General features: G+C 45.3%; 1 protein-coding gene across 1 annotated transcript in view; it reads left to right on the top strand.

The window, feature by feature from the left end:
- Positions 1–15,535, top strand: part of ATG16L2 (autophagy related 16 like 2) — a 694,312-nt gene that overhangs the window by 50,672 nt on the left and 628,105 nt on the right. The window contains exon 2 of the mRNA XM_085623378.1: positions 15,096–15,171. Coding sequence (XP_085479504.1) covers positions 15,096–15,171 — 76 coding nt within the window. The remainder of the gene's footprint in view (positions 1–15,095; positions 15,172–15,535) is intronic.

The following is a 15,535-nucleotide window of genomic DNA, read 5'->3' as shown; positions in this document are numbered from 1 at the left end:
GGAGGGAGTGGTATCGGAGTCAGGTGTCTGGTCGTTGAAGTTGTCAAAGAGGTCCTTCATTTTCAGGTGGAAGTAGGAGCCAAGCTTGTTGCAGAGGTCCTGTGGGGAGGGGAGGGGGGGGGGGATGTCTGTGGTTTCGCTGGGGGGTTTGGTGAATTCCTGGATGACGCCGAAGAGTTCCTTAGAGTTGCTGGAGCTGGCGAGGATCTTGTTCTGGATGAAGGTCCTTTTGGTGGATTTGATGTGTTGGTGGTATTCCGTCATGGCGTTCTTGTAGGTGGTGCGGTCTTCCGAGGATTTACTGTTCCTCCAGTTCTTCTTCTTTGAAGTAGCTTATGGTGGGATGCTGTATTGAAAGCTGCGGACAAGTCCAGCAGCACTAACGATACTGCCTTGTTATTGTCCATGGCTGTTATGTTATGTTATGTTGCAGAAATTTATAAAGCGCACATATACCCGGGGGTGTCTTGGCGCTAGACCCAACAGTGACCCTGCTACAACCTTGCCCCTAATGCTGAAAGAGCCAGGTCTTTAGTTGTTTTCTAAAAATGGTCAAGGAACTGGCATTCCTGAGAAAAAAGGGAAGGGAGTTCCACAGTTTAGATGCTCCGTGATAAAAACTGCGCCCACCCCAATGGGCTTTATGAATTCTTGGAACAGCCAGTATTCGTGCTCCCGTGGACCGCAGCTGTCTGGAAGGATGATACCATGTGAAATGATCCTGCAAAAAAGAAGGACCAATGCAATGCAAGGCTTTAAAAACGATGCGCAAGGCTTTAAAATCAATACGCTGGGAAACGGGAAGCCAGTGAAGATTGCGGATTTCGTTAGAGACTGAGCAGTGTTTAGGGATATCCAATATGAGACGAGCTGCTGAGTTCTGAATCATCTGGAGTTTACGCAAGTGCAGCTTCTGAGCGTTAAGGAATAAACCATTGCAGTAGTCCAGCCTAGATGAAATAAGGCAGGAGACTATTGTTCGCTTGGTGTTATCAGGGATGTAAGGAAAAAGTTTCCTAATTTTTTTAATGAGGAAATGCGAAGCCGACACTACCGCATTTGTGTGGTGAGGGAAAGTGAGTTTATCATCCATGAGCACACCCAAGTTCTTTGCCTTAACCACCGGATTGGGCGGGGAGCTCAACCCAACAGGCCACCACAGATCATTCCAGGGAGGCTGCACACTGCCGAAGATCAAGACTTCCGTTTTACTGGAGTTAAGCTTCAGGCAGTGTGCTGTCATCCATTTATTAATTGCGCTCATGCAACATCTGAACTGCGAGGCCGGAGATTGTTGGAATTTAGAAGCTGCCACCACAATCTGGGTGTCATCAGCATAGGTGGTCAGGCTGAAACCAAATTCCCGAATAAGGGGCGCTAGTTCAGAGACGTATATATTGAATAGTGTGGGGCTCAAAGAGCTACCCTGAGGAACACCACATGGAAGAGTGTAAGGATTTGAATTAAAGCGATCCATGGATACAGTGGACCTCCGATCACTGAGAATGGAGGCTATGAGTGCTCGTGCTGTCTCTCCTAATCCTAGCCCCTCCAGACATCTTTGCAGGAGGAGATGATCCACCGTGTCAAAAGCCGCAGAGAGATCGAGGAGCACCAGAGCTGCTGCGCCTCCACCGTCCATAACTGCTCTGATCTCCTCAGAGGCTTTGATCAATGCCAGCTCCGTACTATGGTCCTTGCGAAAGCCAAATTGAGTGTGATCCAGTAAACCATTTGCATTAATAAATAGTGACAATTGGTTATTTTGTCCACTATCTTTGCTGGCAGAGGCAGTCTAGCAATGGGCCGATAGTTAGTAGGGTTGGCCGCGTCGAGAGTGTTTTTTTTTTTAAGAGAGGTAAAATAGATGTCTCCTTCCAGCTAATCGGGAAAACACTGGAGGAGAACATCAAGTTAAAAATATCGGTGAGTTGTGGGCTCACCAGATTAGCCAGTTCTTGAAGGAACCTCGGGGGGCAGGGGTCTGAAGGAGAGCCCGATTTAGCTTGAAGAACATAATTTCTCACTGTGTCTATCGAGATCGGAGAGAACACAAATGTTAAGTGATTGTTGATACTTGGACTGCTTGGGCGTGATAAAGGGCTAGAATCGGAGACCTCTCTGAATGCTTTGAAGATGTCTAGGACCTTGGATTTAAAAACATCAGCAACATCATTACAAAATTTCTGGTTAACCTTCCTGCCTGAGTTGTTGGGTATAGAGAGCTTATTGATCACTGCAAACAGTTCCTTTGCGGAATTAGCTGCTGAATCAATCTGAGAGGTGAAATATCTTTTCTTTTCAGAAATGAGAAGTTTTTTGTATTTTAATAATGCTTTTTTGTATGCTGATTTCTCTGGCTCGTCATAGTTTACCCGCCACCGTTGTTCTAAACGACGACATTGCTGTTTTTCCAAACGGAGACATTCAGAGAACCAGGGGGCTGATGGCGTAGACCTGTTAGCTGAGAAAGTTCTTAATGGGACTGAAGCATTAACTGCATCCAATATCCAGTTAGTATAATTAGTCACAGCCAGGTCTACCTGATCCTGTGGGAGAGGGCAGGAGGTTTCTAACAACGCATTAAAGGACAGTATGTCTACTTTGTTCCAAGCTTTCCCAGCAGAGGCAGAACGTTTACTGGTGTCATCCTTACCATCCCTGGGAAGGGGGAGAGTGAACTTAATTAAGGAATGATCTGACCAGATTAAAGGATGTGTTTCCTTAATCCTAAGGCCCTGAGCTGAGGAAAACACGCCATCCAGTGTATGCCCAGCTGTATGTGTGGGGGATTGCACCAATTGAGTGAGTCCAAAGGAACTGAGGGTGTCCAATAGCCCTACAGTGTCCTTGTTTCCTGCATCCTCTAAATGAAAATTGAAATCCCCAAGAATGGTAAAATCGGAGTTTAAAATGAGTGGTTCAAGCAAACTGTCCAAATTAGTTAAAAACGTATTGCGTGGGCCGGGTGGCCGGTAGAGAAGGATTCCCTTAAATGTTACTTTGGGATGAAGTGTGAGCGAGAAGTGGAGAGCGTCATAGAAAGGGGTAGAGATGGAATGATGAACTGCCGAGAACTGATCCCTATAAATAATGGCAACTCCACCCCCGCGTTTAATGGACCTATCTTCTCTAATAGCTCTGTATCCCGTAGGTATGGCTGTCGTAAAATCGGGATCAGATGCAGCGTCAGCCCAGGTCTCTGTTACAAATAATATGTCTAGGGCCAAGCACTCTATCATGTGAGCAATTTCATACTTGTGTGTGCCAAGGACCTGGCATTGATGAGTCCACCAAGGAAAGCAGGTTGGACCCGTGCCAGTGTATCCTCTAGCCGCTCACGGGCATGAAGTGCCACCACTGGTCTGGCTAAGCTTATAAAATCTGTAACACCTATAAGAGTAGATTTGGTAGAATAATTTGGTCTAAAACCAGACTGCGAGGAGTCAAGACAGCCTTGGGATTCTAAGTACTCCATGAGCTTCCCATTAATATGTCCTTTAAGTAGTTTGCTCATGAGCGGAAGAAGTGAAATGGGACGATGGTTTGATAATTGTGTTGGGGGTACATTGGCCTTTTTACAAATCGGGAGCACTTGAGCTGCTTTCCTTGCCTGGGGTAGTTTCCCCTCACTCAAGGGCAAGTTGACTTAAGTGCAGATGGAAGGAGCGAGATACTTAGCCAATAAGGCAAACACGCTAGTTGGCATTAACTCATAAGGAGAGCCCAAATTTGCAGTTTTTGGCATCTCTTCTACTTTAGAAACCTGCAAGAATGGAAAACTTACTAGAGCGGCGTCTGTTCCTCTAGAAACTAGAGGGAGTGTGGTAGAAGTAATCTAGTGTATCAGAATCAATTCTCACCCTAGCATGGAGATTTAGCGTTTGCAATTGACAGCTTTTGACCTTTCTACCGAAGTCTGTAATGTCATCTTGTCAGCCAGGCGTCCCTTCACCAAAACAGTACACAGTTGCAGTTGGATAACATTTGTGGCATGGTGTGCAAAACAATCCATTGATCCTCTTTCTACCACCTTTTCTGAAGACTTCATTCTTTCCCTCTTAATGGATATCTTTCTGCTCTGTCTGCTTTCTTGTTGCTGTCTGACCAACTCTCTGTGTTTAAATCCTTTATTGTACATAGATTTTTGAAGTGTCTCATCCACAGGTTTGCCCCTATGCCATTCATTATGCCTCAGTTGGACCTCAATTTAGTTCTTATTTTGATGTGTGCACCTTTTGAGCCTCTCGACAACTGTCCCCTCAGGCTTCTCACATTAAAAACAGCCTTCTTGGTGGCAATTACATCGATCCGTAGAGTGAGTGAGCTGCAGAGCTTTTCATCGAAGCCACCTTACCTCTCAGTCTATCCAGACAAAGTGATGCTTCGCACAAAGGCCTTTTTTTCTGCCGAAAATGGTCACCCCATTTCATGTAGGCCAATCGATCACCCTGCCTACCCTCTACGTTACTCCACATCCCTCTAAAGAAGAGGAGCAACTCCACTGTCTATACCCCAAAAGATCGTTGTCGTTCTACCTTGACCATACATGAGAATTTGGACGACCAACTCTTCGTGGGGTACGTTGGTGCTAAGAAAGGTCAGGCGGTGTAGAAGCAAACCATACTGCGCTTGGTCGTGCTCTGCTTCAAAATTTGCTACACACTGGTCAAGAAGCAAAAGGGAGTGGGGTTTCAGAGCAGATTTCCTTAGGTACTGTTAATATGCTGTTGAGTAGGCTGCAGGCACTGCGATCCCGGGAGGGAGCTAAGGTGGATCGGTGGTATGAACAAGGATACCTCCGGTACAGCCGACTCTGAGTGGCTGACCGTATTTGGCGGCGATTGTGGGGAGGGAGTTGGTTGGGTGTAAAAGCAGATACTACAGTGCGAGGTTGACCTGTTGCCTCTGCGAGCGGCTCGCCTAGATACTCTGAGTCACTGTGTTGGTACGCCGCCCGGCCCCCGGGATGTGGGCTGAATGGCTGTGTGCATTGTTCTACTGGCAGCTGAGCTTTGTGAAGCCGAGTGTGTACAGGTTGACTTACTGGTTGCCTTGTTTATAACTCTGCAATAAAAATATGTTTACAAAAAAAAAAACACTGGTCAAGAAGCAACCTCCTGAAACCTTGAGAGCTCATTCCACCAGAGCTAAAGCTGAGACAACAGCGTTAGCACGCAGAGTTCTGGTCCTGGAAATCTGTCAGGCAGCAACGTGAGCCTCCTTGAACACGTTCTCCAAACACTACTGCCTGGATAATCAGGTCTGCAGGGATTGCCATTTAGCCTGTTTGGTCCTGCATGAGTTCCTTGTTTGAAATCGGTCTGCAGATCCACCACTGGAGATGGTAGTGCATGGGTATCTATTCTAAGGTAAGGAATCTGCAGGTACAAGTCTATCAAATGAACAAGTTTACCTTAGGTAACGCCTTATCTGATGAAGATTATATCTATCTGCATATTTCTTACTGGCCCACCCATCTTCCCCGGTCTGCGGACAGATTTCTAGGTTCTGGGATGATCTTTTCAGGGCCCTAGTTTATCCATACCATTTTTTAGGTCAAGGACTACCGGTCTGCCGGAAGGCAGAACCGGAATTCGGAGATTTAATGACTTGGAGAAGAGGGGCTTGAATCCGCCCCTCTTCTCCCCTGTTCTCCATTGGCTGGCCTCGTAAATGCTGGCCAGCCACTGGAGAAGCGGTCAGTCACTCCCATTAGGCCCCGTCCTTTTCGGATCGGGGGGCGTGTTTTTTGCGAGAAGTCTCAGGGAGGAGACAACAGCAAAACACGCCCCCGAATCCGAAAAGGACGCTGCCTTTCTCCGAGGCATTTCTGCTCTGCCTCGGAGAAAGGCGGTGGTGTGTCCTGCAGCGGCCCCTACCCCCACACACAACCTTCCGGTGGGCCTATCCGTGCTCACCCCTCCCCGCTGCAGCCTGGGCGGACCTGGGGCTGCTCCTTCCTTCTCTCCTCCCCTGGCCCGAGTGTGCGCTGCCAGCGGCAGGAGGAGCTGCAGCATGGCGGCCGTGGAGAGCAGGCGAGTGTGCGAGATGCAGGGCTGCTGCAGCCAGGCCAAGCTGCAGTGCCCCACCTGCATCAAGCTGGGCATCCAAGGATCGTACTTCTGCTCGCAGGTAGGGGAGGGGATGGATTCGGGCCTGTGGGGGAGCAGTAGGGTGCGTGCATGTGAAGCCCAAGCGCAGGCACTCACGCTGTCAGCAGTGAACACCCTGCCGGGGTTTGATTCGACTGATATGCCCGGGCACGAAGCGTGCCTCGTCTGTGTAAGAGGGCGGCACCAGCTCCACTTTGAGCCGGGTCCGGCTCCTGTGCAGGTGCAGAGGGGCCTAGCCCATAGCTGCGATCAGGTGGTGCGGGAGTTGGAATGAGTGTCGGCGTTTATTTATATAGCCCTTGAAATATGGGGTTTGACAGAGCAACCCTACACCTTTTATGCAGTTTGCGAGTTGCACATAAGCTCGCCCTTTGCCTTAATCTTTCTTAAAATATAATTTGGGTTCACAAGTTTCATTTAGGATTTTATGCACGTCTCTGATTCTCTATAAACCTCCATCTTTTTACAACTTTGTCCTGCTCGCCGCGTTGCCACAACCTCCGCTATCTGCAAGTCTGTCTCTCTACACGTGGGTCCCATGCCTTCTTTTTTTCTCTCCGTTTCCTGACTTTATTTCTACCAATCTTATTATTGTTTTATTTCTAGTGTATTTCAAAATGACCTTGCCCTAAAAAATAATAAAAAAATAATTTGATATGTTGTACTGTTCTGCGGGGGGTTAAGTTAATTTTTTTTTTATTTTTATTATTTTTTATTGACCCTTTCCCTAGTCGTTGCCCGTTACTTACAGGGACGCTCTGTGCCACCGGCATCAAAGCTCGCCCTTCGCCTTAATCTTTCTTAAAATATAGTTTGGGTTCACAAGTTTCATTTAGGATTTTATGCACGTCTCTGATTCTCTATAAACCTCCATCTTTTTACAACTTTGTCCTGCTCGCCGCGTTGCCATAACCTCCGCTATCTGCAAGTCAGTCTCTCTACACGTGGGTCCCATGCCTTCTTTTTTTCTCTCCGTTTCCTGACTTTATTTCTACCAATCTTATTATTGTTTTATTTCTAGTGTATTTCAAAATGACCTTGCCCTAAAAAATAATTTGATATGTTGTATTGTTCTGCGGGGGGTTAAGTTAATTTTTTTTTAATTTGTATTATTTTTTATTGACCCTTTCCCTAGTCGTGCCCGTTACTTACAGGGACGCTCTGTGCCACCGGCATCATTACGAAGATCTTTAGGTCAGCAGTAAAGTAAAGGACAGCCTTTCTTTCGGGTGTGTTGCAGGAGGTTTTGAGGCCTTTTTACAACTTTGTCCTGCTCGCCGCGTTGCCACAACCTCCGCTATCTGCAAGTCAGTCTCTCTGCACGTGGGTCCCATGCCTTTTTTTTTCTCTCCGTTTCCTGACTTTATTTCTACCAATCTTATTATTCTTTTTTTTCTAGTGTATTTCAAAATGACTTTGCCCTAAAAAATAATTTGATATGTTGTACTGTTCTGCGGGGGGTTAAGTTAATTTTTTTTTAATTTTTATTATTTTTTATTGACCCTTTCCCTAGTCGTTGCCCGTTACTTACAGGGACGCTCTGTGCCACCGGCATCATTACGAAGATCTTTAGGTCAGCAGTAAAGTAAAGGACAGCCTTTCTTTCGGGTGTGTTGCAGGAGGTTTTGAGGCCTTCAGTAACTTCTGAGATTGACACATGACAGCACTTTATGCAGGGTTAAATATAGTTAAACGCACCTCCGTGTCATCACGCACTACATGAAAGCACTTCCCACATATGCTTAAAACAACAAGCATTTACAATGCAACGGTCTCGGCATTGTTAAAGTTAGAGCTATTGGCCTTGCTCATGACAATGCCGTTTCTTTAAATGTTTTAGAAACAAAAACATAAACAAAAATAATGTCATGAGCAATGCCAATAGCTCTAACTTTACCAATGCCGAGACCATTGCATTGTAAATGCTTGTCTGTGTTCTTCATGGCCTTGTGCTTCTGGCGTGGAAAGTCGTGAAAAGTAACTGATGTCAGCGCACCTAGGTGGCACCTACAGAGGTGCCGCAGCCACCCCTTCCAGCTCGGATGACGCCGACGATGCCATGCACAGCTGATCAATGCCACTTACCGGCACGCAGGGGGTATTGCTCACGAACAATCTTCTGGATCCAGTCTGATGCCTGTGGAAATTCTAAGTTAAGGAATATGCGGCTAGATATAGTCTCTAGCAGATAAGGTGTTACTAAAGGTAGGTAACTTGTTCTTTGAGTGCTCTGGCATGTATTTGACAGTGACAAAGCGTAAAACAATGTGGCCCCACTGCGGAATGTGATGAGAGCTCCCTGAGTCCGTTATATCTCAATCATTGGAATTGAGCTAAATGGGGCTCCCCTGACTGGGGACCTCCTTAAGGGTTAATGGCCCCCATGCACTGCAAAGGCCTGCCTTGCACCCCCGGTATTTGACAGTTACATACGTCTTTATAACTTTTTGAAATACACGCAAATTATGCATTTGTAAATTAAATTTCTTTCAATACATTAGGTAAACGTAAACCTTGAACTTACCTTTGTAAATTAAGCGTAAATATATTTTGTCTTACATACCCAACGTTTGTAAAATAACTTAATTAACAAAAGTTGTAGGCGTCTTGTTCTTCCTTTTAGCAGTTCTGTCCTCTGCACTTGTTTTGCTAGTCTCCATAACAGATCTGTGCAACATTTCTGTATCATATTTGCTGACTGATGTGTTTTGTTGGTTTTAGTTCAGCTCAGCTCAAGTATAGCAGAAGTGTGCAGATGTGTGGTAAGACTGCAGTGCCACAAACGGTTGATGTCTCGAGAAACAGCTTTGTGTGACTTCTGCTGTGTTGCTGTGAAACAATGCAGTGGTAGCAAAAAATTAAAGCATCTCAGAATATGCCACGTTGAAAGGAAGATGACAGTGGGATTTAGGACCATATGTAGGCCGGATCTGGGGCTAGATGTATGAACAGTAATAAAACTGATTAACAAATAGCTTTAATTAATGTACAAAGGGTTGTCTAGCCCCCTGTTCCCTAAATAGTGATTCGGGTGGGTTGGTAATAGATATATCTCATGAATATTAATGAGGTAGGTCGCAATTTGTGACCCACTAGAATTTGCTGCCTTCTCTGGGATGGTGGCCTGCTGGGCTCAGCAGACCCCCATGCAAGTGATCGCTTTTAAATAAAGCAATCATTTTGTTTAATGCAGCCAAACTAAGCAAATCACAAGTTTGATGCTTGAACATTCAATGACTTTCAAATCAGCATGCATGTAAGAAATAATTACATATTCTTCTGGGATATGAACCAGGAACCTCTGACAAAAATAAAATAATCCTTGTTTGCACTTCTTGAACCCCTGACACATTTGGTTCTTCTATTTCGGTTTTTAGTGCCCTGCACCAGGCCATCACCTAAGATTGTCTATGAAATTAAAAGTTTTAATCAGGCAAATCAATGGGACTCGTGCAGTCAACTAGTATCTGCAAAACTTACAGAGCTAACAGTTCTGTCAAGGCAGAAGATCACAGGTTTAACAAAGCGTTGGGCTCAGTGAGAGCAATACCTACCCCAGAAAAACAAAGGCTAAGGACAAAATCCCAAAGCCAGTAGTTCAGAAGGACTTCAACTAAACACCAATTTAGATGAAAGGATTTAGGTGTAGATACACTAGGGCTGCTCTAGGTGTCACAACTGTACTGCAATGCCTTCTACAACAAAACTTGGATGGAAATGAACCTTAACCCAAGGGTACAAAAACCCCAGAAGATCCTCTTAATGATACTTTTAAAAGAAAGACTTAAATGAGCACCACAAGCTCAGGAATATCCATCATGTCTATTCTGAGAACCACAGCCACATAGCTCCTAATATACTATGTCTAACTCATGAGAATACCTCTTGAGGAGGTCAGCCTCTCTCCCTTTCTGCCAATCAGCAATTAAGGCTTGATGTGGGGGTAGAGAGGTGCCTGAGCATTCATCGTCCACCAGGTACTGAACCTTTATCATCCAACCCAAAGGAGTGATGCAACTAACTGCTGCCTACTCCAGTTGTTTAACCAACACTCCAGAAAAAACAGATCCATGCCACCTCAAGGGTACAAACAACTGTAGCGTCATCCCTCTCCTGAGATGCATAGTGACCTACAGAGCAAGGTCGACCTTCTACCTCTTCAAGGCTGCAGATGAGGTTCCTTCTCAACTCTAGAAATGGGCACTACCAAAATGATAAGAAAGGAGGTGAGAATTAAATTCCACCAAAAAATCCCTGCCATTTTATAGTGCTAAAGGGATTTGGTCTGCGGCTCCCCTTCTGCTGCAACGCTTCCTGTTTACTGTACCTCTCCCCGTATGCTGCATCACTCTCCTTTATGTCATAAAATTGCCATTTCTGGGGAGAAGATTGAACGGGACACCCTTGAGAGGTGAATTGTTTCTATCTTTTCTACGGACTAAAATGAGGTACTATGGTAGGATTTGGAAGTGGTAGATTGTCCCTTAAAGGCAAATAATAGATAGAGCAACCCCAGGGCTTTTACATCGCAGGAATCTATACAAGACAATGCCAAACCTCCATCATGTCAGCCTGGTTTGCTTGGCTGTTCCCGATAAGAAATTGAGTATTATTGAGTTGGGTAACAGTAATTGGGTATGCACCCTGCCCAAGTAGGGACCGCAATCGTAGACCGGGTAAGTCAGTAGCACACGCCAAATCCCACTGCGTGTTCCGAGGTGTACCAGATTTCAGAGAAGCAGCAGGAACAGCTTCAGATGGAATTCCCCGTGTTTTGTGTGATTTATAGAGGCCGCCGTTGAGATCCACGCCCTTCAGGGGCTGGGTGGCGGAGGGTTGGGTGGGAACGAGGGAGCAGGCGGACAGCAGCTTGGAGTCCGCATCAAAGCTGGGCGCAGAGTTCATCTGTGGCAAGAAGTCCGGGCCTGAGGTTTTTGGCAGCCTTGCACCGCCATGTCTGTGCTCATGATGACATCACCCTGGCCTCCGGAGTCTCCATTCTCCGGGTCCAGGAAGTCCCAACTCGAGTAAGGGCAGAGGTCAAGAGCCAGTGAAGGACTTCCGGAAAAGGAACTCAGCTAACGAGGGAGGGAGCGAGCCACCCGTCACCAGGGACAATGGCATATATTCCAAGAGACTCGATAAGTGCTGGAGAATCTCAATTTTTGAAGCAAAAAAATTGCTTTATTTTGCGGTCTCCCACCTTAAATTGCCTCTACTTCAATATGGCAATAGGGATGTTCGCCTGCTTGTTAAACAAGCATTTGCAATGCAATAGGTCTCGCTTTTACACGACTTTATACTATGGGCATTGTAAATGACAATGCCTTTTATTTCGTTTTAAAAACAAAAACATAAATATAAGGCATTGTCATTTACAATGCCAATAGCTCAAACTCGCATAAATGCGAGACCTATTGCATTGCAAATGCTTGTTTCACTCAGTAGTGGCGATGCAGCAGTTCCTTGGATGACGCATCAACTTCAGAGTGTGTCAGTTCTAAAGGCAAGGTGCCGGGTTGATCCATGTTCGAGGCGATGCGTCGATCTTCTCTACGTGGTGGTGGTCGCGATGTGTTGGTTCATCATGCGGTGATTCCGGAGGTGATGCAGCGTTTCCGAGTGCGATGCGCCGGACCCAGAGCCCGCAGTGGCAGTCATGTGTCGATCCCGATCTTGCGGCAAGCGATGCGTCAGTTCCAATCAGCGCAGTGATGTTGATGTGCATGTTTTTGGCAGATTCAGTACTTCAAACTCACTTCCAAGGCCCTGGACTGGATTGGCACCTATTGGCAGAGCATGGCTTACAGCAAGGAAAGTCCAGGTGCTGGGTTGGAGAAAGAAGTGAAGTCTTTGAGACCCCTGAGACTTTAGAAACAGGAGGCAAGCCAAACAAGCTCTTGCAGAAACTTAGGCTCTAGGATGTAAAGAGCAGGTCCAGTCCTTCTCACTCCCAAGCAAGAAGCGGCATGCAGCAGACCAACAGAGCAAAGCAGGTCAGCCAAGCGGCAGCTCCCTCCTACAGCATAGCAGTCCTTCCTCGCAGAATGTCCTCAGTTCCAGTAGTGTTTTGAGTTCATGGTGTCAGAGGTCCAGTACTTACACCCAGTTTGGCCTTTTAAGTAGGGAGACTTCAAAGAGCTGCATTGAAGTGCACATGACCCTGCCTTTCTTGCTCTGGCTCCAGACTCATTATGGGGGGTATGCAGCCCTTGTGAGGGGACAGGACCGAACCCTTTTAGATGTAGTGTCAGCTCCTCCCTCCCATCCTGCTCAGGATGACCCATAAACATGCAGATGCCTTCTCAGTCACACTTACCCTTCCTTTGTGTGTGACGTTCCAGAGGGAATGCAGAAAGCCAGCTGTCACCCTCCCCAGACATGTATTTCAGAGAAAGGCAGAAGGAACCAAATGATTGAAATAAGAAAATGCCAACTTTCTAAAAGTGGCATTTTCAGAACTTCCCAATTGGAAACTATGCTTAAAAATGTATTAAGGCAGTCCCAGTGTTACCATGTGGGAGAGATAGGCCTTGCAGTAGTGAAAAATTATTTTAAGAGTATTTCAGTACCAGGACAATGAAAAATTAAAAGTACATTTCTTACTTTTTAAATACTTTGCACCCTGCCCCTATGATGTCCAGGATCTACGTAATTGTTTTTAAAATTGTCTTTATTGGTTTTCCATAAGTTATGCATAGAACAATTTTTGCTAGCTTTATTATACAAAACATCACAGTGACATCTACTAACTCGACACTTGGTGGGGTACCAGGCTGCATTGCACGCTGGTGACAGGAAACATAACCAACATTTTGTATATGTCATTATATGCTATTAACATTGTAACCAACAAATAAGGCAGTAGACTTTCCTTGTCTCTGTATTTTTTCCACCAACCAGACTGTAAATTAAACTGAACTATACGATCCCATCTAACCTACATGTGCGTTGCCTCTCATACCATATATGAGCAAAGATAACTGTATATGAGTGAACGTTCAGGGGCGGCCAAGAGAGGAGGGGGAACGCCGAGCGCACCGCTCAATCGCATACAGGCGGCAGCCTGAGGCCTTGTTCAGTTAGGTCATACATGAGAAGGTGCCCAACATGCTCGCGCCTATGCGCAGTGTGCTATATCAGATGTACAGAGCGAGGAACCGTCTACGTAAGGTGTGACTTATATGTAATAAAAGGGAAGGCTTGGGCCTGGCAAGTAGGTTAACTCAGCGGGTCGACATGGCAGTTTAAAACTGCACACACAGTCATTTCAGTGGCAGGCCTGAGACATGTTTAAAGTGCTACTTAAGTGGGGGCACAATCAGTGCTGCACGCCCATTAGTAGCATTTGATTTCTAGGTCCTGGGAACATGTAGTGCACTTTGCTAGGGACTTATAAGTAAACCAAATATGCCAATTGTGGATAAACCAATGTTACCATGTTTTAGATAGAGAGCACATGCACTTTAGCACTGGTTAGCAGTGAAAAAGTGCACAGATTTCTACTGACAGCAAAAACAAAGTCAGCAAAATCAGTCGAAAACAGGAGGCCTGAAGGCAAAAAGTTTGGGGAAACGACTCCAAGGATGTCAAGTCTAACACACATTGTGTTACACACAAACGTAATGGCGACAAAACGGAGCTGATGTTTCTGGGGCCCCTACATCTTTTGACTCTCTTTGGCCCCCCTGCCTTGGTCCTCCGCCGGTACCCAAGGATAATATAAAAAGCTTGGGTATATGGCTGGACAAGGCCCTAACATTCAACACCCAGGCCACAAAGCTGTCTGCAACCTGTTTTGGCCTACTTAGGATGCTTAGGAAAGTGCTCCCATTATTACCCATGGAGGCCAAGCAAGTCGCTGTACAGGGTCTGATACAGTCTCGACTCGACTTCAGCAACTCCCTATACTTAGGTGCACCTGACTACACTCTCCGTAAGTTGCAGACTGTGCAAAACTGGGCCGCCCGCTCAGTATTACAACTGCCACGGAAAATCTCAGCGTAACCTGGACTGAGGAGACTGCATTGGCTCCCGGTCCGCCAAAGAATCTCTTTTAAAGCACTGTGCATTGCCCATCAGGCCTTCTGGGGCACAGGCCCGGCAATCTGCCGAAATCTTATGACCCATTACCATCCTACAAAGCACCTCCGTTCTAGCCAGGCTTTTCTAGCAACAGTACCAAGGATCAGGAGAACGCGAGCCGGCGGCAGGATGTTTTCATACAATGTCGCAAAGTTGTGGAACCTCCTACCCTCTAAACTCAGATCCAACTCCAACCTTTCTTTATTTCGCAAACACCTAAAGACCTTTCTCTTTACTCTGCAAGATTAATCTCTTGAAGTGTGCCGGCTCCCCTCACTGTATTCTTCAAGTAGCGCTTGGACGCCTCCGGCAGCAACTGCGCTTTATAAATCCACTTTTCATTTCATTTCATTGTGTCTTGTGCCTGGAGAAGGTTTTGACAAAATTACTAAAATTATTCGAAGTTCCAAGGTTAGCACTTAGAGTAGAGCTATCTGCTTTGTCCTTCATTCTGATCAACCACTTTACTTTTCCAGGTGCTTTTGACTTAAAAACGTTAAAAATTCATAACTCACATTCTCCTTATCTGGCTTGGATTGTTTTGCTGCCTTCTGCCTAATAAATGTACTTCAATTCATCTAAATTGGTTTGAGAATGCTATCAAGTCATTTTCATGACTTTAAAATTGTTGATACTGCTTGAACTTTACACTAATTTCTCAAGGGAATTGCCTGATGCGTTTTCCATATCTACAGTGGGGTGTAGAGAGTTTCACTGTGAACTGTGTTGAGACCTAGCCATATTCTGTTTAACAAGCTGGTAAGGGTACTCCCTTCCCAAATTATTATCCCACAGTCTGACACAAATTGCTATTACATGCAGTCTGATGGGAGGGTAATATTTGTTTTATCAATATGAGATGTTTATTTGAAACTTTGTGTTTTATCATTTCAGATAACATGTTATTGGAAAAGACCTACTTGCTGAGACATATCACAGAAAGTCTTCAAATAGAACCTTCTGAAACCAGGTAATAACAGCACTTCTGATCACAATGCCTTATTTATTTATTCAAGAGTTGGAGAGGTGCTCTATAGAAGTACACAGGTGAGGGTTTCATAGTTAGAGGTCTGGTATTTCAGCTTCGTGTTAAGACACCATTTACATTAATGCATATAAAAAGTACAATAAGAGTGCTAATAGTCATATTGTTGTCATTTTTATAAGTATACGTTTTGAGATATTGGATTAATTTTCAAGAGTATAAAATTGATATCCATAATAATCAAGTTTTAGGACCACTGAGCACACCAGCCGGATTTGTGATTCTGGCTTATAACGAAACACATTATAGAACTTCACAGGAATAGTCCCTAATACTACATTGTCCTATC

This window comes from Triturus cristatus, chromosome 8 (assembly GCF_964204655.1).
Source record: "Triturus cristatus chromosome 8, aTriCri1.1, whole genome shotgun sequence".
NCBI lineage: Eukaryota > Metazoa > Chordata > Amphibia > Caudata > Salamandridae > Triturus > Triturus cristatus.
This window is presented reverse-complemented; position numbering and strand designations above follow the sequence as displayed.